The sequence below is a fragment of the Arctopsyche grandis genome, chromosome 8 (genome assembly GCF_051622035.1).
Source record: "Arctopsyche grandis isolate Sample6627 chromosome 8, ASM5162203v2, whole genome shotgun sequence".
In the NCBI taxonomy this organism is placed as follows: Eukaryota; Metazoa; Arthropoda; class Insecta; order Trichoptera; family Hydropsychidae; genus Arctopsyche; species Arctopsyche grandis.
In genome coordinates, this window is record NC_135362.1 from 15,220,372 (window position 1) to 15,245,928 (window position 25,557).

The 25,557-nt window shown below is 32.9% G+C and overlaps 1 protein-coding gene across 1 annotated transcript in view; it reads left to right on the forward strand.

Annotated features, from left to right (window-relative positions):
- Nucleotides 1–25,557, forward strand: part of sdk (sidekick cell adhesion molecule) — a 123,932-nt gene that overhangs the window by 81,238 nt on the left and 17,137 nt on the right. Inside the window, exon 3 of the mRNA XM_077436158.1 lies at nt 24,814–24,906. Coding sequence (XP_077292284.1) covers nt 24,814–24,906 — 93 coding nt within the window. The remainder of the gene's footprint in view (nt 1–24,813; nt 24,907–25,557) is intronic.

Genomic DNA, 25,557 nt, shown 5'->3' on the forward strand with positions numbered 1-25,557 from the left:
ATATTTAAATAGGGATAGGCATATCTAATTGCGGTTCGTTCAATGACTTAAATTCGTTTTCATATTGCTATCTGGTTTATATGGTTCGAATTTATTTTTAAACATTCGCAAGTGTTATTTTGATCTGTCAGAATGCATTTTATGTCCTTGCAATGCCGCCTACTCCAGTAACCCCTCCCCACCTGGCATGCACTTCCATTAAGCTCGCGTTGTGCAGCTTACAGTCAGTGACTCTTCACCATCTCGCCTCTCCGATTTTACACCCCCTATCACTCAACCTTTGCGATGTTTGGCTTTGCGTTTCATTTTTTAGTTCACCGCAGCACGATGTAAGTGTGCAATGTTAAATTGCTTTTTGTTCAACATGATGGAAATCTATTTTGTATCGAAACCACCATATACATATGTATGTATGTTAATTTAACGTACGGTAATAGCAATAAAAGCTTAATTTAGTAACACTGATTCATTGCTGTTCGTTACTATTACAAGGTTTTCAGTGTTATTTATATTTCTTTTTACCTATATATTTCTATTGCTTTGAAGTTTAATTGATTCACATTTAGTGACTTAAAATTGGAAATAACGCCATTGCTATTTGATTCAAAAGGTAATAATATCAATCCTTTTTTCCAGATACATATATTGTGAGTTTCATCACGCATGTAATGGTCCGTACGCACCAAACCAACGACGATTTTGGGCCAACTTTTAAAACCAGTAGCGTACAAAATATCGAAATAAAAATTAAATAAAAAAATTGAAATTAAATATCAAAATTAAGCTAACGAGCGAGATTGAGCTAAAATTAGATCATCGTTGATGTTTTGAATTACAACAATGTTTTGAATTACAACGTCATTTTTTTAATTTTTTATTTATTTATTTAACATATTAGCCACAGTGACATTACAGAGATCTCCAACGCGTCGCTGTGGCCGGTCATTCAGTAATAATAACATGATAACAGTAATAATAACTTATAATAATAACAATATTAACACAACATCATTAAAATCATAAAATCATAAAAAAAAGAAAAAACATAGATAAAGTAATAACAATCATTAATATTTATAATAGGCAAAATCAACCACTGGCATTCCTCAACAACCACTCAACCAGATTAGTATATTTTATATTGAAGAGGTCAATTTCACCAGAAATCCTGTTAAGCAGATATATCGCTCTAGCTATAGGAGCCGTTGACAACATATTTGTGCGAGCCACAGGAGGAACAAACAAATCACGATTTCTCAAGTCCCTGAATTTACAAGGTGCATTAAACCTAAATTCCTTTAGAACCTGAGGATTGTGTATTATCCCATTCAACAGCTTAAAAAAGTGTCTTCCCAGTAACATATTCCGACGAGACTCCAATGAGTTGAAACCTAACGCCCCTAATAGGAATGCACTAGGATATAGCCAAGGATAATAACCATACTGTTTCAAATAAAGATATCTGAGAAACCGTTTTTGGATTCTCTCAATCTTCAATGAATGAGTTATATGGGTAGGATTCCATATAATAGAAGAAAATTCTAGAATACTACGTACTAAAGATTCATAAAGAATTTTAAGCACCAACGTACTCTGGAAAGGTTTGCTAACTCTTAGTAAGAATCCCAGCATTTTTGTTGCACGCAAACAAATATTGTCTATGTGTCGTTTAAATTGAAAATTATTCGAGAACAAGACCCCCAAATCACAATATTCATCTACAAACTTTAATTCAACACCACTTAGGCGATATGGATAAATCAAGCGATTTGAAGATCTTGTCACATTGAGAACACAGCATTTTTGAATGCTAAAAAATAATTTATTATCGACAGACCAACTTGACAGCGCATCTAAGTCCAATTGGAGAAGGGCTGCGTCACTATGAGACTTAACTGTCTTAAAAAGCTTAAGGTCATCGGCGAATAAAAGATAGTCTGAATACTTAATTATTTTTGAGATGTCATTAATGTAAATTAAAAAGAATCATGCACAGAGTCGTCAAGCCAGGTTTCCGTTAGTACCAGGATGTCAGCACATTGAATAGCCGAGTTAGAACCTAATTCATCCAGTTTAGATTTAAGGCCTCGTACATTTTGATAGAAAATGCTTATATTATGCATTACAACCAGAGAAATATTATAATTACGAGCTAAAAAAACCTTGTTATTGTTTCTTATAAGTCGTCACGATACACCAATGTGTTTCGCCGTCGATGAAATATTTAACAAAAAAAATGTCGGTGATTTGTCAAAGGGTTTTTTTTTCTTTCGTCGAAATAAAATTAATAATCACACATTATCCGATAAATTTTACCTCTGAGATGGATTTAATTATTTGATTTATTTCGACGAGAGAAACAATTGAAGACATTATCCGATAAAATTTACCTCTGAAATGATTTAATTAATTGATTTATTACGACGAGAGAAACAATTGAAGACAAAAAAATTTCCTTTGATAAAACCGACAACGTCTCGGGTTGAAGAGATCGAAGACGTCACCCATACTTACACATAATATATGCTCAGTAGCTGCGCATTACGGGGAAGTAAAAATAATAATTCTTTGATTTTTTTTTCGATCTTAGTGCGCATCTACGTAAGTCAAAGCATCTTCGACAAACAAAAGTCGAGGATTATCTGTATGTGATTGTTGATGATCTAATTTTAGGTCAATCTCGAAAATTTATTTAAATTGGGCATGTTCTGTTTTAACTTTCAATATTTTATTTTAATTTTAATATATTGATTATGATTTTATTTTGATATTTGAATTTAATTTTAATATAATAATAATATTTTTAATTTTGATATTTAATTTCAATTTTTAAATTTAATTTTTATTTCGATATTTTGTACGCTACTGGTTTAATCCTGCTGGTTAAATCGTTGGACCAAATTCGTCGTTGGTTTGGTCCGTACGCAGCATTAGGTGATCATTTTTTTTTTTTTTTGAGAAAATAAAGAACAATTTTTTAACTTAAAAAATGCTTATAAGTTGTAAACATTTATTATAAAATATTAGCATACAAAATTTATAATTTTTTACAATCATACATATTTATTACACATTATTGAAATTTAAATTTCATTGATTTTGATATTTTTCACACGTATGAAATTTTTTAATAACGCAGCTTCGTGCTTTAAAAAATCGGATGTGACCAACCCATGACTTATTTAACATCTATAAGGGGAGGTACCATTTCATCATCTATTTTTTCTAGATGATGAAATCTCGAGTTCGAATTTTCGCATGATCACAAAACTTCAAATATTGTTACTACACACACGTACATACATAGATAAAGTAAAAATATAGACAGCTCATTTTGAAGTTGCATTTGGTATAAATACATGCGTCTAATGTGTCTATTTTTAATTGGTCCGCATTTGGTTCATTAATTCAAATAATCGTTAAATGGGGATATTAGATCCAGGGAGACATAAGGAAAATTCAACCATTTAAAAAAAAAAAATTTCATCAAAATTTTAACCCACCTATGTATGTACATACGTTGGCAGACGTCATTTCGCTATTCTTCGATCTTTTCATTTGTGACATAAGTTTTAAAACATCATCGAATAATTTGCCGTCAAGTAAATAAAAAAATAGCTTTCCTCGATTTTCGTCCACAGAGGGATTTCTCGTAATAGGAGCCATTAAAATACGTCCATTTCCACAATACTTTTGTCAGAGTTGTTTAAATAATCAATTTAGGTTTGATGGAATTTATGAATTGCATCCTTAATATTTTTAGTTATAGTCGATTTTACAAAATAAAGGACAAAAAGGCAATTTTAGAAAATAAATAAATCTAAAGGACAGAGCAGTGAAATACAGGGATGTCCTCCTATTTAAAGGACGTATGGTATTTGTACATATAGATTATATTGAAGGGTATATTTATAACGTTATTCTGACTCGCCTAACTCGTTAATCTCCTGCATCAATCAGCCTATGCATATACAGATAGACGGATGTTATAAATTCTAACACCACTTTACAAATATAACCACGACCCAGACTTAACTAAACAGGAACTAGGCCAAAGGTTCGACACAAAATCCACTGCAAATATCCTCCAAATATGTATACATACGACGACAATCAACAAAGATATGTCACGGCCGGTTTTAGAACACAGCTCTTTTAGACATACAGTGGACCAAATTTGTTAAACGGTACACATGAAATATTCCATCGACGTGTCCAGCTTTACAACGACCCGTGACACTGTGACCCCATCGATCCACTGTATATATTTTGGAATGGCGCTGACACTGCACTTTTCACCGTGAATTCACCGAAATGGATGCTGGAGTAAATTTTTAATGTCTCGCTCGACGGTCCAGACATTGGATGGAAGAGCGGATTGCATATAATTTTTTGTGTCCCTATATTAGGATCGAAATTTTCAAACTATTCTCTTCGTATTATGTTTGTCCATTTAAATAATTAATTTAAGTATTGGTCATAGTGCTTCTGATTACGAAATCGTCTAACGTGAATAATTTGATGATAATCGCAACTTTATATGTAGATAACTTTTGTACAAGTAAAATCAATCTTATAAAATTTAGTAGTAATGAGTATGTTGAAGTTTTCTATTATTTTATAAGTTTCTTATATATACATAAATTTGCGATTATCGAAATATTTTATACAAAGTGAGTTGTTTCAATTAAGTAGAACTTAATCATGTATTATATTTATACGGATGAAGTTGTTACAATCAAACAAGTTTTCTGTTAAAATTTTGTGAGACCAGGAATACGCTTAAGGTGGGCATTCACGAATTTGTCGGCAAATAAATCTTTCGTAAAGTCTCTGATTATTACATTTCTCGTAACCAAGAGACCTAGATTTTTTTTTTTTTGAGAATCTTTTATCGTTTACTTCGTTACATTTTATACCCATATATTTTTTCGTAAATAATTTAAAAATGGTTTTCTGATTATAATGTTGCTTTCATTATTAGTAATATTTACATATTTCAAGCCTTTTCATCACCTAGTATCACCCGATAAATTGTATTATGTCGTAAACAAAATGCTTATCAAATAAGTTGCTCGTCGTTTATAAACAGATTACTAAATATTTGTCTGCAGACAAATCTCTGCATTAATGTTCACCTTCATGTAGAGATTTGTTCATGAGAGAACTATTTTTGTATGTACAAATTTTACTGTATATCCCCTTGCAATAACATGCTATCAGCAAAATTTTAGAAATTTTGCAGTCATATTTCATGTTGCATTGCAAAAGTTAAATTAGTGCTTAATGAATAGGATCTATTCAAACACGTCTATGATTTACTATCCAAGGATCTGTCTGGAATGTTTTCATATTTATTATAGTTTTGTGTGTGTGTTTACACTCCCTGACCCATATCGTGTGGCATTAATCCGGCACGCCAACAATACCGGCACGTCACCTAACAACCCCTTTTACCTCCTACCTATCCGCCGTTTATTTATTAGCATACATAGTTAGATTTATTGCATTGCGTTCGCGAATTTCACTGGCCCATTCAATTTAGCGAGAATTTTCGAGATCGGCCAATGATCGCGATAAAAACGCGCGCAATCTTCGAACGTAAATCAAGCGCGAAAGCCGCCGAACTACCATCGTGGGAATATCTCTGTGCGCTTTAAATGCTCCCCATGCCCTGTTCCCGCTGGGAGATTGTATTGATTGCTTTTCGAATATCACACAAATATATCCCCTTTCGTCTATTGAAGCTTGATCATGACAATTAATCACGAAAAAACCGCGCGAAAGTGGCCTTCGCTCGGGTAAGTTCGATCGCATTTCTGCCGTATCGTTTATGGCGGTTAAACACACCATAGAAGTGTGTACAATTATTATTCGTCGCTTTGCATTGCGGATCACGTAAAACATGCAAAAAGCAAAACCCACATACACTTAATCATGAGGCTGTCGGCGCTGTCTCGTTACATGTAATATTTTCAGGCCGCTGAAAAAACTCACGACTTCCCCGATGATAGATAAGAATTCTGAGCAATTTCAAGAAATTAAAAAACAATTTCAACTAGGGAAATGAGTCGTAATTGAATCGCTGAAACAAATCGTCTCAAATTGAAGACGACGAAATTTCAAGGACACTTCTCATGTTCTTGTCTTATAACTTAATTGGACGATTTTTTTGTCGCGCGATCACTTAGTCGCAAAAATACAACACCCAGTTTTAAGTACGACTGCGCGCATATGCGACCAAATAATCACAGCCACTTTCTATGGTTTCTGTCGCGCAAGAAAAAGATCGCGCGATCGACAGTCGCAAGTGCGTTATTGTGAAACTGTGATTAGAACGTATGTATGTACATATGGGGGGGGGGGGGGGGTTTATACATACATACGTTTCATTTTTGTATACATACGTTATATTCGTTATTTATACAATTTTATAAAGAATTATCTTTATCGAAGGGATAAGAATAGATTAAAGTGAAGTTTTTCTACTTGGTTAGTCTGGAAAACTGCACATAAAGGAGTCGTTTGTATAATTTTTATTGCATCCTATATTATCATAATATATATGTCTGAATAAATTTATTTTTTACTGTTGGTTTTTTCTGATTGGGCTACACTATCACCATATCACCAATTCGCTTTTCTTTTGCAATGGCGATGTTTATTCCAGTTTTATACACATGTATATACATATATAAACCAATTTTATGAATTTATTTTTGTACCATATATAAAATATTAACAGAATTGTGGATGTCTTGTGGTTTTTATTCATTAGGAAAAATTACAGAAAGGGTCGTTAAAATATTAATGTGTAATGTGTTTGAAATTGACAAAATTAATGATTCTTGGTAAATTCTGCTCCTTTTGTGTATAGTGTTCATACTTTGGTGTAATTTAATTGCAGAAATTAAGTCCGCTACGTATACAACAGGCTAATTAGGCATACACCCGATTCTTTGTTGGCGTGTCTACTATTATACATTTGAAATGCGCATTTTCCTGTCCTAATCCCGCCGGACAGAAACCGAATATAGGGGCTGCGGTGAGAGGATGTTGGGTTTGGGGCTGGGGGTGGTGGTGCAATTTTTCCTTTAGCTGGACACTTGTCTTTGCGGACAAAGCGGTATATCTTCACAATAGATTCTATCCTCCCCTAACACGGATTGGGTGTGGGTATGTACGGTGTCTCCCCAGACGCGAGGCGAGGAGAGTACATAATGGCCAAGTGAAGAAACAATTTTTTCTTCTCCTGCCGAAACAGAAGAACAGAAAAGAACGGCGATAACAAAATATCTAGTCTTTAGCTGCGCCAAAGCTCCTTCTGTGGCGATTGTTTCGCGAAAAAGATCAAATCGACCGTGAAAACTCCTAATAAAGTACATAAATACGTATGTATATCCATTTTACTCAATTAATTTTCACCCTTTATCAGAACAGCTCTTCGATGGCGCCATTTAATCATCAAGCATAAAAATTTAATATATTATTTTTATACAAATTGAACATTTTAGTGAAAATGCCTCTTGGTGCTACAAAAAAACAGGAATTAAATAATGGGCTAAGAAAGATTTCCCGTAGATTCATATTTAAAGTCGAAGAAAATGACTTAAAATGGATCAAGACAAAACAAAATCAGCTGTGTGCCGACAGTTATAAAGTCGTGATAGATCATCTTTTGAATGCTGCTGAAAATGAAGTCATTCCTCCTGAGAAAAAATATTTTACCTATACTTTACTTATTTCAAGGATCTCCGCGGAACATGAGAGGTACGGTTATGTGACGCTATAGCAATCATATCCTGTTTTGGACTATTCCCGGAAGAATGCACTGAATTGCATTAAATAATGGCAGCGCAGTTTCGAGAAATCCAAATTATCAAAGGCGCCCTAGAAGAATTTCACAAAAAAGGACTAGCACCCTCGGATAACCCCTTGACGCTTTTTTGTGGAATTCTATTGCGTTAGTTCTTCTTGAGCATTTTTTTTTTTAAGTTTGGATGTCTCGAAAGTGCGGCTCTCTTGAGTGCATTTATCCGATCACCGTTTTGGACCTTCAAACCATTTCGTAACATTTACATATAATCAACAATGGACTTAAATAATGTCAAAAATAAATGCCAGTGACCAGTCATGTGATCAACCAGATTTAGTCACGATGGTATTTAAATTTTCGACGAGTTATTCATGTAACGGTTGAAAAGACGGAAATAGCAGAAACATAACCATACTAACACACTTGTGAAGAGTCTCGGTGATTACAACAAAATGTCTATACCCTACAGGTATAAACACAGATTACCTAAACACAATCTGCTTTAGGTCATCGACTTTAGAGAGTCTTTAATTAATATTATGTATTAGATGTATTATGAGCATTTATAAGGATTGTAAATAGGTTTTTGAGCTCTTTTTCCTATTATGCTGTACATTAACATTAGAATAATATAATACTATGATTACTAACCAAATAAAATAAAATTGTAAAATAAAAAAAATGATTAGTAGATCAGTAGCTATTAAAATAGATATAAGATAATAATAAAAAGCTTTTAAAAATCAAAAAACACACTTCGAACAACGTGTTATAATCGATGGTTTCAAGTGGAAATTTGGGTGGTCCGAGTGCGGGTCATGTTTCGGCTTTTTTTACAAGGCTTTTGTGTTTCACTTCGCTAATGGTTCGGGCAATATTTCTACGTTCTCCTCATCGGTTTGAAACTTTGCCATTTTGCGTGGTTTGGTCACCGATAGAAATTTATATCGCTTCCGTTTTAGAATGTAATAGTTTCGAGAAGCTAACGTTTAGTGGCCAGTAACCTTATATGTTTGACTTTCCGCCACCCACTCGTTTTATCAGATTTAATTGTTTAAACGCCAATAATTTTATTGTTTTCACACTATATCTTATAACATTTGCAGAGGGAGAGATAGCATAATCGCACTACTATACATATGTACATATATGATAATCAATATGTAAAGTTGTGTAAGACACATTGTTTATTGAATACAATGTCCTTATGATCATTACATTATGCTTGGTTAATATTCGATGTAACAAATTAAAATATAAATTTAATCGAGCACGCATAATTAAGGCTACTAATTGGGCTAATAAATTTATTTTAACAGCGGTCCTCTTTTCCTCCTGAGGATAATGGCGGCAAGTGAATAGTTTTCATTAGCGAATTTTCCTCGTAAATACGCTAGGATTTGCTCTGCGGTGGGACGCAATTTAACGCCTGCTTTCTGGCACATTACGTTTTTACCATTGGACACTTTGTTTGAAACTTTGCACAATCTTAAAATTTATTTATGTCAAGTTTTCAATTATTTTTGAACCGTTTCACCACCGACGACCTTTCGCAAACGCTTGATAATCCGACGTTGTAAATTATTAAACCGCGCGATGGTTTCATGTAAAATGTACACCTCTATTTACATCGAAATCACGGCGTTGAGTCGGGCCTAAACAACCTGACGCACTGCCTAGTTTTCGATTAGTTCACCGCACAACCCTTAATCACCTCATTATTATTTAGCTTCGGGGACATGGAGCTCGAATATGCCTCCTATGATTTTGCAAAAATATTATGTACACTGTTCTAACAAGGATTGTTCAGAAATTCGTATATCTACCTACTAGTTTCTGTGCTATTTAAATCAGCGTAGAAACTGGGAATTTTAACCCTCAGTCAAAAGTCTGAAATATTTAACAAAGCATTATATTGCATATATTTGCATATTGCATACTTTGAGAGATTTGAGATCTTATATTCCAACATTTCACCGAGAAACCTTTTCGAGTGCGATCGTAAATCAAGATATGTCTCCAAAATCACCAGAATGTAGGAATAAATGTGGTATGTCGATACATTTATTGTTTTAGTTCAATTTGATGTTTTATTTTTGAAAAAAAATCATGCTATTGTTTTGCCAGAAATTCTAATATTTCGAAAAATTTCATTTTTATTCTTGTTAAATTTCAATGTGTATTTTTTCCACGATAAATTTTTTTCATCGTAATTTTTTTAATTTATCACAGTAGATCAATTTTAATTTGTACCGATTCACGTTTTTTATACATTACTTAATTATAATTCTTTGGAATAATTGCAGGTTGTAATTGCGAGATAAAGCGGCAGATATCGAGTTAATCTGAAAATTGATGTTACAGGGTTAAATTGCATCCGTTCTCTTAATTACATCATAAATACATACATATCAACAGTGATCAGAAATTCCATATTATTGTTGAATCGAGTTAACTCTGTAACTGATTATTATTTTATCTACTTTTAACGCAATATGTAGTTAACTCGATTATCGTAAAACATACGCACTGTCTTAAGATTTGATATTTAATAATTTATTAAATCTTGGTTCAACGGCTTTTCCAAGAGTGGGTAGTTGAAGCAACAGTTTCGGGTTACTTCACAATTACCAACAATGTCTTAATTAATATTCAACGGTACTTCATAAACACCTAGAAAGCGTACTACAGTGAGGTGAACAAATAGCTATTTTAATATTGGACATCCGTTGACTATATTTATCACATATGACAACCGATGAAGCCGTTGAACTATTTTGAAATAACTGTTATAAAATTTATATATTTATTTCGCCGAAATGGGGGTTGGGAGGGGAGCAGAAAACCGCACCAATATCAAAAAGTAAATAAAAGGATATGCTACGTGAGTGGAAATTCTAAACATCGTGGCTATTTTTCGTGTTATGAATGAAGATTTTTGCATGATACCAAATAACTGCACTGACATGTGTGATGAATACTGACCCGATTTTTTTATGTAAAATTGAGAAAGGTTTAGTATAACTTATTCGTATTTTTAATTGCCTTAACTCTAACGTGCGTCCTTCATTTTTAAAATAATTCATTGTTACGATATGATCTGGGTGTTTCGAACAAAAACTTTGATAAGAATATAATTATTCTTCGTATTTTTATGAGAAGTTTTATTGTTTTTATGATTGGGTGTGTGTGTGTGTGTGTATAATCTGATTTTTAAGGGTCGTTTAATTGCATCAAGTTTCTTGAACCGTCGTATAATATTTTCATTTCGGCATTTTAATCAATTGAACGTTCGAAGATTTGCTGAATCTTTATATAAAGTACGAAATTATATATTAGATATATGCATTTATGTAGTTGAACTTCTTATATGTATTTGTGTGTAACTTATTTTAAATATTTTCATAATATATTATAATTTAGGTGACCTTTACGACCCTTATCAAGAACATATATGTATTTGCTTTGAAATAGTTTGTTACATAAGTATAAATATGTACCAGTGGCGTGCCGTTATTGGACTAGAGGGATTATTAGGTTAGTCCTCTAAAATCTTCTAAAATTTAAATCTCAACAATCAATTACAATGAATTCAATATCGTTGTCTATATTGATATTGTCCACTCGAATTAGCAAAGTTCAGAAACAGGAATCGGCCCTAGCTAATTACTTAATACTTAATCGGCTGAGGTAGTTGTGGTAGTGGAATGTTATGGTATGGTCCGCCGCGCCGTTCGCTTGCGCGGCCTCGCCGTCTCAATTCTCTTCCCTGAGTGGTACTGTCGAATTGTTATGTATAGTCGTTCTGTCAAAGACAAAACATTTTCTAATTAACTCATCTCCGCAAGAGTTTATGGAATTTTCATTAATTATAATCTAATTTGTGTCCATCAAACATCATTCTGAACTGTTTTTTGTTAAAATAACACATTTAAACAACTTCTTGAGTACAAATATAGCAAAAGACTCGGCTCACGAAACGATTCGCGAAAACAAATAACGAGGCCTTGGAATGTTACATTCTTAATCGATTGTTCAACAAATCATTCTGAAGATTTAGTTTTGAAGACAAACAAGATGCTATTAAGAAAGGCGTGCTACTTATGATATTTTTGTTGGCCCAAAAATCAAACTCATATTTTTGTCCATACCTAGTCCCTTGTTTTAAAAGTTACGGAACGCCACTGATACGTATGTATATATTATTATTAAAGAGATTTTGATCTTTTTCATATTTAAGCTACGTATTTAGTTATTGTATAAATTAATAGAATCTACATATGTATGTACATATAAATATATGTTAATGATTTGATGTGTTTTTCTTATTTATTTGATATTTTGATACACAAGTAGGATACAATTTGGATGTTGAATATCTCACTAAAATAAATAAAAATATGTTTCATACGTATATACGTAATTCATTTAATCGATACTTTCCTTCTGAATACATAAAAAAATATTTTGGTTAGCAACCAGTAAACTTCGAACGTGAAAAGGGAGTTCCGTAGTACATTTCATTAAACAGTGTCATATTTATTATTTGTGTGATGAACCTTTTATTGAAATTTTTAAATATGCAGCCAGTTGACTTGGTGAAAATCAAATTCACAAAGAATTAACCTTTTGATTGCGAGCGATACATTCAAAATGCACGAGAGTATTTTCACGATCGCTACTCACCCGTGAGTAAATTATGTTATCATTTAGTAGCGAGAGGCACGTGAAGCCTCCGGGCTTATCTTCATATTTAGATGGATTACCGTACCGTGTCCAATAAACGTAGCTTATAACCCAAGGCTACTCCTCCACCTTACACAATCCATAAATAATCCCAGGATGTTCACTCTCTCGCAAGGATCGAATATCCCAGCGGACACACACCCTCAATCTGACAACGTCGTACGTTGTCCAAGTTAACCCGCTCAGACTGCACCGATATGTGCACACAACAACATATGCATCCACATTAGCTCGCTCATTGAGGACATCTGTCGTTGAAAGGGTTGTATTACCACTCGACGATGGTCCCTTATTAAATTTATTATGTTGGTCGGTTCAAGTGGTATTATTGTTAGCACAGCATGCATGGTCTGGATTTGCAAGCGCGTAATTTAATTAGTGCGATTTAGTTAAACCACTTGTGTTTGTCGAAAACACTTTGCTGCTTCTCAAATTTTAAATTATGCTTTCGACTTGATATATCATATCCAATTAGGGCGCTTTTATTCAACTTACATATATTAGTTTCCTGTGTTTTTTACTACGTATTTGATTTCATACAATGAAATACGTCGCTTTAGATTACCAATGGAAAGATTTATTTCTGAAGAGGGTTATAAAAGAAGATTTGTGTTATAGAATGTCGGAAAATCGCATTATTTGTACGAAATGAAATTATTCTTAAAGTTGCTATCCATTAAAGGAAACAAGGGAATGTCGGATAACTGGGATAATCTGTGGATAATCCTATCCTTATCCCAATTATCTTGGGACAAAGGTCGATGTTTTTATTTCTTTAGTTTTTATTTCTAAGCGATCCTAAAAGGAATTACTTGCGTCGTTTCATATACATATACAAATCATACCGTATCACCAATTTAAAATGTTTTTATAATGGCCCATTAATATAAATCGATGATATTTTACATACAAGCAATCCTTTTAAGTTCCATTATTTCCAATTTCAGTAAACCAACATTAGCCTAATTTTATTTTTTTTAGCATTGCTACCACACATCCAAGCCAATTTGATTCCATATACTTGACATAATGGCAAAGCGATCGATCACCACATAACATACACGCATGATGTTTGGTATAATATAATAGTAACCGGATTCTAGTTATATTACTACTTATCAAATTGATAATTTTATATAAACACTAATTTTAATACATAATATATCAGTAGCCTTTGTTGTCTGACTCAATAGAACACGCGCAAGAACCTACGCATAGAAATTCTGACCCTTTAACCCATTGATAGAGTGGGATTTCATTACGGAATCTTCGAAATGTATGTCATAAAACATTTATCTAACGTTGTATTTTATTATTAATCACTAGCTGATAAGGATGGCTATCAATCATATTCTCACATCGATGTTTTTACAATACATACATATGTACGGGGACGCGACAATTGGTGCAAGGCCAAAATGTTCAACGACAAAATGTACCCGAAAATTAGTGCACTGACAAAATGTACCCGCGACAAAATGTACCCGCGACAAAATGTACCCGCGACAAAATGTACCCGCGACAAAATGTTCAAAAATGTTCAAAATGTTCAAAAATCCTAAATTATCCTATTTTAATGGCAAAAGTAACTTTTTATTGTATTATATTTATCGATGTATATGGTACTTTTTATCGTATAGATCGCGGATGTTATTAAATTATTATAAATTAAAGGTGTTCTCAACCGTACCAACATATACTTATTTAAATTGAACAATTACATTTTAAGCGAATGTCATTGTGACTCATTGAATATCATTTTAAGATGTCATTGAATTAGTATAAATGTCAGGGGTTCTCAACCGTATCCAATATTTACGTATTTAAATTGAAAAAAAAAACTTTCCGAGCGTATGAACTGCAGATTACATTGCATTAGTTTATATGGCAGGGCTTCTCAACCGTCTCCAAAATTTTCTTTATTTCAAATGAATAATTTACTTTTTATCGTACACATCGCGGGCGTTATTAAATTAGTATAAATGACAGGGGCTCTCAACCGTATCCAATATTTACGTATTTAAATTGAAAAAAAAAACTTTCCGAGCGTATGAACTCCAGATTACATTGCATTAGTTTATATGGCAGGGCTTCTCAACCGTCTCCAAAATTTTCTTTATTTCAAATGAATAATTTACTTTTTATCGTACACATCGCGGGCGTTATTAAATTAGTATAAATGACAGGGGCTCTCAACCGTATCCAATATTTACGTATTTAAATTGAAAAAAAAAACTTTCCGAGCGTATGAACTCCAGATTACATTGCATTAGTTTATATGGCAGGGCTTCTCAACCGTCTCCAAAATTTTCTTTATTTCAAATGAATAATTTAGTTTTTAAGCGTATGTCATTGAATTAGTTTAACACCGAAGACCTCTGTGAGGGACAGTACATATAAGATAATTATAAATTTTAGAGTTAAGTAATTTTAAAATTAGCTTGATAGCTAAGATAATATATAAATAAATAAACGTTGATCGCCACGTTTTATTTTGATAAAACAGTTCCCAGCCAGCGGTCACGTGTACTTCGAGTTTTAACATTGAATGTGACCTTTACGGCGTCTCTAAATCAAATTCACATAATTTTTTTCCAAAATTTTGTTTAAAAATGCAATTATTTTATTTCTTCTGCAAATAAGTCTTCTAGTGTACATTCGCAAGCTATATGTAAAATGAAAGTTTTTTTTAAACTTAATATTTCATTATACAATTATAAGGCAAGAATATCAAATATTAATTTAGATAAATTTAATGTATTATTTTACAATCAAGTCTCGAATTACGACTATTAGGATTTATGATGGAGAGATTTTACTTAGTGTTTAACAAAAAACAAATGTATGAATCGGACATTGTATTGGAGAAAAAAGGAGGTATGTAAAAAAGGCAGACATTAGAAATTTACAATAGTCAACCTTTTTTTTTTTTGGGCAACGGGTTCCTTAATCCCCAGCTAAAATTATTTTTACATACCTCCTTTATGTTTCACATTAATATTGCATCATTTACAACTAACTATTATGCGTAAGAGTTGCATACAAAATTTAATTTTGACATGTAAAAGACACACGATTGATGTAAAATGCAATTAAAATGTAAATGTAAAAAAAATCACGCGCGTTGAATAGAGATGGCAAAACAATAATATATTTTGAAATTAGTTCTATGATTGACAGATGAATTGTCTACACAAATGGACGAAAATATGTAAAAAGACAAATGGGTTATAAAATTTTACTACCCTCATGTTAGAGGCTATTGAATGCATTTTTTTCTTTGCGTAAAACCCTAGGACAATAGGCAAATGGTGGGTTCGAAATCTCTTCAATGTCCTCTTCAACTTCGGTTTGTAGCATTAGAATAATAATTTTTAGCTATTCACAGTTGATAAGCTCGATCACATTTATTATAGAAAAATATACATATATCTATGTAATAAATTTATAATTTCTCTGGTATTATAAAGTTCTAATAAGGTTATCAAGTTAACAATACTTGTTCACCATCCCACCGCAAAATGCCTATGTTGAACGTGTGTTCTCATTAATTACATAAAGCTCACTGAACAGATGAGCGCAATTCGCATTATATTGACACAGTGAAAAGCGTGTTATAAAAAAGTGTATGTATTATAAAATGTCGTGCATTGAACTATATAATTATATAAAAGGGGAAAAAGAGCTGCTCCAAAAAACGAAAACATGAAGTCGCCCAATTCAAAGAAGAGTAAAGGCGAGAGAAGAACGTATGAATTAACCATCAAATGCACAACTTTTTGCTTATTTATTTCTTATTATTTAAGAATGTATAAATTAAGTCATAATATACTCAAATTTTTTAAATGACATCAATATTTTTTATGCAGCGGTAGCTGTTGATAAGCAATTATATTATAACTAAATTTGTCACTGATGTTAGGTATTTTAAATTTTTAATTTAACAATTATTGTTTTAATCTGAAAATTGATAAATTTTGTGTTTTAATGTTTTAAATTTAATGACATGTGCATTTCAACAGTTCGAACTATGATGATTCCATTATTTGAGAGCAGATCACTTTTAATCTTACAATTAATGATGTATTATTTTAATTGAATATTGTTTATTTATTAAAATAAATATTATTACAAAATTAAGTAAAAAATTTAAAAATGATTTTAAAAATACATGTCAAATGATGATCTTTTTTCTTTATCTATTTTGTATGCTCATATTATGTTTAAATGATTTTTGTTTTGTTTTCAACTGAATACAACTTATTTCATATGAAGAAAAGATTTGTAATTTTGGCTTTTATTTATTTATTTTCATTATAAGATTTTATATTACGGTTGAGAAGCCCTGCCATATAAACTAATGCAATGTAATCTGCAGTTCATACGCTCGGAAAGTTTTTTTTTTCAATTTAAATACGTAAATATTGGATACGGTTGAGAACCCCTGTCATTTATACTAATTTAATAACGCCCGCGATGTGTACGATAAAAAGTAAATTATTCATTTGAAATAAAGAAAATTTTGGCGACGGTTGAGAAGCCCTGCCATATAAACTAATGCAATGTAATCTGCAGTTCATACGCTCGGAAAGTTTTTTTTTTCAATTTAAATACGTAAATATTGGATACGGTTGAGAACCCCTGTCATTTATACTAATTTAATAACGCCCGCGATGTGTACGATAAAAAGTAAATTATTCATTTGAAATAAAGAAAATTTTGGAGACGGTTGAGAAGCCCTGCCATATAAACTAATGCAATGTAATCTGCAGTTCATACGCTCAGAAAGTTTTTTTTTCAATTTAAATACGTAAATATTGGATACGGTTGAGAACCCCTGTCATTTATACTAATTTAATAACGCCCGCGATGTGTACGATAAAAAGTAAATTATTCATTTGAAATAAAGAAAATTTTGGAGACGGTTGAGAAGCCCTGCCATATAAACTAATGCAATGTAATCTGGAGTTCATACGCTCAGAAAGTTTTTTTTTTTCAATTTAAATAAGAAAATATTGGATACGGTTGAACATTTTGAACATTTTTGAACATTTTGTCGCTTAAACATTTTGTCGCGGGTACATTTTGTCGCGGGTACATTTTGTCAGTGCACTAATTTTCGGGTACATTTTGTCGTTGAACATTTTGGACTTGCACCAATTGTCGTGTAACCCATATGTACATATATAGTTTCCACTGTTAAGTCAATATGTACATATAATTAGGAAAATAGTGTAGTATCCGTACTAATTCGACCATTGTATAGCATTATCAGTGTGAAGGCAATGATCACCCTCGTTTTCTCATCTCCCTGAGGAAGTTCCATAGCGAAACAAGCCATCTTGTTGCAATCGCAGCGTGCATTTGTATGACAAAGTGTACTCGCACGAAGCGCATCTGCACCCACATAAGTTTTTAAGTGTAAAGTAAAATCCCGTATGTATGTTTTTGTTGTTTTGTTCCAGCATGGAGACCAGCCCGTGAGTTATGACTGGACCGTTTTCATCCATTAAATGTATTAAAAGAAGTTGAGCTCAACGATGCGCTTTTAGTACAAAAAGTTCTTGATATATGCCGTTACTTGGACGCACTCACGCGCAATTACTTTGAAAAAGAAAGGTTTATGGTGCAACAATATTGCGCACTCTTTTGCGTGAGACAAATAAGAATCTCCCATAAGTCAAATTATTTATTCTCATTTTATCAAAAATGTAGTATTAGGTACTACGCCAATTGATTGGATTTTTATATAAAAAAAGGTAATTTTTCTCGTGGCAAAAGATGTTCTACATATATAAAGGGCTTTCTTTGAGTCTCATATGGATATATGTACATATGTAGTTTGTACATAAATGCTATGCGGGTGGCAGTTTTGCAACTAAAATCGACGTTGTTGAGTTAGTGATGTGTTCCAATCAATTCTGTCGTTGAATCAATTTATAAATAGGTCACCTCAACGACCATTTTATTCACTTGATTTAAACTACTGTCTGGCTTTTTTTTCATATAGACTGGGGATGCACAAAATTTGTCCCACTTGTACGAGTATAATATTATATTTGTCTTGAATTTCTTATGCTCCTCTGGCACAATATTTCCCAGAGGATGGTATTGTAACAATATGACTACTACTATACAGCTGCAAAGTATGCCTAATGAAACTGTATTTTTTCCTTCTTGATTTACATATTCTTCCATACAATTTAGAGTGCGATAGTATGCATACATAAAGTGAATTTCATCGTAAGGTTGGGTCGCTACCAGTTTGCAGTACACCTTTAATTATTGAGCATTCAATTTATATTATCAAAGCCGAAAATCTAACCCGATGAAATGGCCTTAACTACAAATATGTTTTGATCAAACCTCAACACAGGCAATTACGCTATCCGAAATCTTCCACAACTATCTCCCAGATTGATCTGTCTGGTTACTCGGTTTGATCGACGCACACGTATAAGCTGCTTAAAAAGGACGTTAATTACACGCATATGTGGAGACTCTCAACATGTGGTTCGCGTCGCAGATATTACAAACAGTGGTTTGCTTATACAAAGAATTTAAATGCTTTTATATTTAATGTAGATTGCACGTTTGAATTTGACCGTAAAGTTGACAATTTAATTCTTTTCATCGTGTGTTTCGACAATCGTGTTTTTTACGTGCGTTTGAGTAATTTTGCGTTTTTACGCGCGTTTCCGTTTTAAATAATTTCATAGCAATTTCGAGCTAATGTGTGAAATTAGCTGCCGGGGTGGTACCAGCTTGATTATTTGTCTGTTTGAAAAAAAGTAATATTCTATTAAGTCGACCGGTTCGACGGAAGCTTTTTACTGCTCTGACTGAACGTGCTGGGTCAATTAAGAGATAACCTGAGTTAATAATTAACAGTTCAGGTGTTGGACTTTGTACGTAGTCGTTAACCATTTTCGAGAAAGAACCGCCCTTGTTAATTGATCTTTATTCATATGTATAAATATGTACATATGTTGGAATATTTTCTGTTGAATATGTCGTACTATCATATCGCATCGTACCTTATCTTTATGGTGATTCGTTCGTAATATTGATTGTGCAGTTTTTATCTTTATATTCAACCGTAAAGTGCGATCCATATTTAATACGTTTGACGTTTTATCTGTTTTATTTCAATTTATATTCAAATAAATTAATTTATATGCGTAGAAGGAAGAAATCAATCGTTTTCAAAACAATCGAAGTTGTTTTTATTAAAATTATTGGAATAGCAATGTTCGCATATTTAGTATATCTTAAGCTATTTATAGTTGCAAAAATATTTTTTTTAGTATATGTACCTACCTAAAAGTGAAAAACCCGCATGACGAATTTCTACTGTCTTTTGTGAATAAATTTAAAACACCCGGATGGTTTGAGTGCAACAATTATTTTATCGCACATCTGATAAATTTTAAAACGATATGGCAACGAGTGCGTTTCTTAGTAATGATAAGCTTTTTACTTTATCTACATATGTATGTACGTAGTAATAATAGATGAAGTTTTGTGATCATGCGAAAATTTGAACTCGAGATTTTGACTGATTCGAACTCAGAATCGAACACTGATCACGTTTTCATGATCTAGAAAAAATGTGTGTCTGCGTGTCCGTGTTTTTTAGGGATTTTTTGAGAACCATTCATCCTATCGAACTGAAACTTAGTATCGATTCCTGAAATTCTCGATACGACTTTAACTTTTTTTTAATTTTCAAGTTGACTAGAATGGTGCCTTCTCTTTCTTTACATAAATTTTTTACATGTAATAGAAATTATAAATATAATACCCTAATATTATTTAAATATTTTTACCTCAACCAGAAGTAGTACTTTTTAGTACTAGATAATCGAGGTTTTTTAAGTTTTATTCAAAAACCCTTTGGTTTATTGAACTGAAATTTCATATAATTCGTTTCGTTCTCCTGCTCTTACGTGGTAATACGTCATGCCCGTTGTTGCTGGAGCAGTTGGGGCTTTATGTCCCTAATCACTATGTGCGTGGTAGACATCATCATTTGCTGGCTGTACCTCCTGCCCGCACAGTCCTTTTTCGAATGGCTCCTATTCCAAGAGCTATCCGACTTCTTAATGAAATCGTTGCTGCCGAGACTGAATGTGATATTTTCCACCTTAGTGAGCGTAAATTGTCGGAAATTACTCTAACCCATTTATCTGGTAGTCTGCGCTCATCATTGTTTTCATGATTGATTGTGATTTATGAGTGAAATTTTGATTAACTCTCTTCCATTTGGGCCTTACAGGGATGTTTTGTATTTGTAGTTGTTTCTTACATATTTATTGAAACTGGCTGTAGGTGCAAGGCATTCCTTATGCTATATTTTATTTGATATTTTTACTTTATCTGTTATTATTAAATGCTATTTTTTATGTATGTATGGATGTATTTATGTTTATGTTTAATTGTTATTTTGTTTTTTTTCTTTTTTGTGTTATATTTTTTGACCATTGTGGCGCTTTAGGAATTCCTGTTATGCCACAATGGTCTGTTTAAAATAAATAAATAAATATCTAGAAGTTTAAGCTTAATACCAAGTTATGTATAAATTTTGGTCAGCATCCGTCAAACGGAAGTGGCAGTTTACAGTTTATTCTTGTTCGAATTTCCTTCCACTATTTTTTCGACCCCTTAGACATGTGTGCTCTTTACGAAGAAATTCAAGTATAATTATTGTATCAAGGTGATAAAAATATAAAAAATCGGAAGTGAGATTTTTTCCTCTTAGAAAAGTGAAAAATGTTGTGACCACGAACTAACTGGCAGTTGATAAGGTTTTGGTCAGAATTCGTAAACCGGAAGTAGTACTTTTTTTTTAATAATATTTCATTATTTTATTTTGATTTTTATTTTCTTGATATTTAATTTGTATAATATTTATAGTGATTTTAAGTAATAAAAAAAATTTGAACAAAATCCGATAACTGGAAGTAGAACTTTTGTGTATTTTTTGTTTGCGATCAATTTGTATCGAAAATGCTCTAATAGCCGGTATGTGTGAACGTGTATGTATGTTTAATTATCGAATTTTGTTTTGTGACCTTATATTCCTCAAATACATAGATACAGTCATGGGTTGGTCACATCCGAATTTTTTTAAGAAAGTGTGGAGAAATATTCGCTTTACGTCATTTATCCATTTTTCGATTACAATATTTCTTATAGCCATTGCATCATGACCTCCCAAAATGAAGGAGTTTCGAGCACCAAACTAAGTACATATGTAGCATGCTTAAGCATTTCAGATAATATCAGACACAACACACTCGGAATGGCAGTAAGTGATTAGACATTAGATAACACAGTTAATATAACAGTACATGCTCAAATTAAACAGAGAATTTGTCAGCTTGCCGCCGGACCACTACGGTGAAGTTCTTCCACATCGCGCGTACATCACGCGGATTATATGCGTAAATCATTCGAAATGCCATTCTCGCGAAATTTCGCATATAATGAACGCTTTCGCGAAACAAATTAATTACTGGTACACCCTCCTCTCACTCTAGACACCCCTTAGTCGAATTACGACTTGCTAACTTTCCCGTCTCGCAACCTCATTCGTTTTCATTTGCCGAACTCCAGATATAGAGAAAGAGAGTAACACAGTGGCCGTTAAAAAAGTGGCCGACGTTTTGTCACTTGGAAACACCCAAAAGCGCAATTAAAATTGTCGGCGAGTAAAAAGTTGAGCGACGAAATTCTCGGTCGTACCCAAAGAGGGATTCTTTGTCTATGTTCCTCATTAAAGTCTAATAGTGCAGCGCTATGCATGTGCTAATTCCAAAAAGTGCACCCGAGCAGTCGCTCCGGGAATTTTAACCAGGGACCGTGTGGATTCCCCGCGCATTTCTCTGTGCACCAGAGTGGACTTAAGTTATTCGAATAATAAACTTAATGCTCGGAAATGTGCACGGCTAGATGGTGGTTTCCGATTTAGTTCCTACATAACACTAGAAATAGTTTGCGATTCGCTAATTTAAATAATTTAGTATCACACTCATTTGTAGACGAGTTTGAAATCGCGGTATAATCTATATGCACATTATCTACGTATGTACATATGTATATTATCTATTTCAATTGCATACACGCTGAGGGTATTGAAAATGGCGATACTGGATATCCTATGTACAGTTTTGAGTTAAAAGTCACTTTTAGGACATTGCCTGAGTAAGACTTAGTTTGACTTAGTAGACTTTAAAACTATTTTTAGTATCATGTGATGAAAATGATTAATAAATTTTAAGAACACTCAAGTAGGTGATGGGTATTAATATACTTCCAATAATTAATATACTTCCAATAATTAATATACCTAAAATTAAGCTATTGATAACGAAATTACTAAAACGATTACTAATTAATCTAACTTTTTTCAGTTTGGCAATATGTACATATCCCATTACCGGTAAAACGGTTCGAAAAATAGCTCGGTAAATTATCATATTTACTGGTAAATCAACAAAACATTCACTGAGTTTTATCAAATTCCTCTCCTTTATTTTATCTTCTGGCAACGCTGGTCCGACCCAGTGCTTCACCCAGGAGAAAAAAAAATGTACAAATAATAGTAAAAGTAATAGAACGGATTTACAAGGAAGATGTAGTAAATCTATCAGTTTCCATAGTAGTTCTATTGTAGTTCCATCTACTAATAAATGTTTTATTAGTAAAATGAAGGCTTCAGTCAACTATTAGAAATAAATTAAATTCAGTTTGGATGAATAAATGAATAAATTGGATGAATAGATTGAATTCAGTTTGGGAAAGAAACCTACACAGAAGAAAAAAATATGAGAAAGGAGAGGACTTTTTTGATGAAATGAAATTAAACTGAAAAAATCACTTAAAAATTTAGTCCTTTAGGAAATTATATTTGAATCCGATAATTTGTAAAAAAAAAAAATCGGATTACTGGTAAACGGAAATTAGAGTAAATTGGACTCCCTAGTACATATGTATCAAATCGTCTTTTACGTAACACCATACTATCTTAGGCGGTCGATGGATGCTTTTCAAATAACAATAGACCTCTCAATTAGTGTGCAAAGCAAGGGTGCAAAAAAGCATGGTTTTTCTAAGAAATTGACAATAGCGAACCATTCTTGTGCGAAAAGCATCCATCGAACGCCGATCTTTGCTTGCACCCAACGAATACCATTCGTATTGGATTTTTTGGAATTCCAGTTGCTTCAGTGCGATTTTATACCTTGCCCAATAAATTTACGCTTTTTTGTTTGTTAATACGTGTACTTACCATATGTTATATTGAAGTATTGAATTACGTGTTAAATGTCAATTTTTCGTTGACCAGGTATCGTAGTACTAAAATGTAATATGAATTGTGTGTAAAAATTGTTTTAAACGATATATACCGTATATTTAAACGTGTACATACATACATACCGTCGTGTGAATATGTATTTTCGTTTTCCTAGTTTTGTTTATCTGATCGAAATGCTCTCTTTGTTTTCCTTCTTTGCATTTAGAGTGTTACTGCATCAATCCATTTTACTCACGCTCGGTTGACCCACGCGAGTGCAACAAAACCAGCATGAGTAATTGGACACAAATCTGTGATTCGTCATCAGCGATTTTTCACGTCCTTTCTTCGTCGGTCAATGATGCACATGCGTGTCTTCCGATGTTAGTTTCGGTTGACTTTCTTTCACCTTGTAGTGATCGTTACACAATACCTCTTCCATTTTTTTGTTTTTGTTTTTGAAATTACCTCAGCGCATTCTCGGTGAGTACTAGTACTTAAGTTTCAATAAGAAAACTAAGTGGAGCCGATGGGAACTTTTCTAAATGATAATACGGTACAGCAGCTTCGTTTCCGTGTCGACTATGGCTCACATTAAGTGCGTGCATCTTTGAACAAAAAAAAAGCTCATAAAATGTGCTATTTTTATGAACATATTTTCATAGGCTTCTTCGGCGCAACATATGGCTGGCACTTTTACACGTCGTTGATTTTTCAATTGATTAATCATTTGGAATTTCCAGCAATATTTTGATCAAATTTCAGTATAATTCTCCCCTATTGATATTTTTTTTGTTTAAAATGAGGTACAATATATTAATCTTATACAATATGGGTTGAATACTTTGTACGATTATATTGTTAACACCAGATCGTCGGTGTTAAATATAACCACTCTAATTTACATTATCTAATATATTTATAATAATATTGATTTTTTTCTTTTTTGCAGGACTTCAACCTCCACGCTTCAGCACCCAGCCTTCTGCTTCCGGAAGTATAGTCAGTGAAGGACGTACCAAAATTTTGCAATGCTCAGCTCTAGGTGAGTTTTATTCAACTTAATTATTATTATAATGTTGTTGCGATAGAAATATGTATACATACATAGTACCTGTGAACTAAAGTGGTTCTGGTTCGTGCGGTCCTCTGGGATACTGCGATGAGACAAAAGCCTGAAAGCTTGGTTTGGTCCTGAATATCATCGTCAGAGTCTAGCGGTGCTTTCATTTCATACTCGATCCATTCACGCGAGCTGGTCCTCGAGCGGTCGGAGACTCGTGTACCTTATGAATTAAATACGAGCTGTATTCTGAGCTGTTGTCGGCTCATCACTACTTCTGTTTGAACAAGCTCCTGTCGCAACACCGAAACTGATTTTCCTTCACATTGAAACCGAATCCTTGCATTTTGTCTTGTTTCGTTACATGTACATGTGTATATGCTGATAGATCACATCTTACAATAAATAAATAAAAAAAACATTGAACTATTATTAGTATTCACTCAGTACACGGAACTTTATTTCAAAAACTTAACTTAAAAATAAATAATATTAACTTTGTACATCTTAACATTATTTCCAATACTGATACGTCAATTAGGCATTAAAATTTTGTTTAAAACTGAGTTGGCAAGAGTTGTCGTTTCATCTTTGCCTTACGTCTATTGTGAAGTATTTCACTTTCCGATTCGT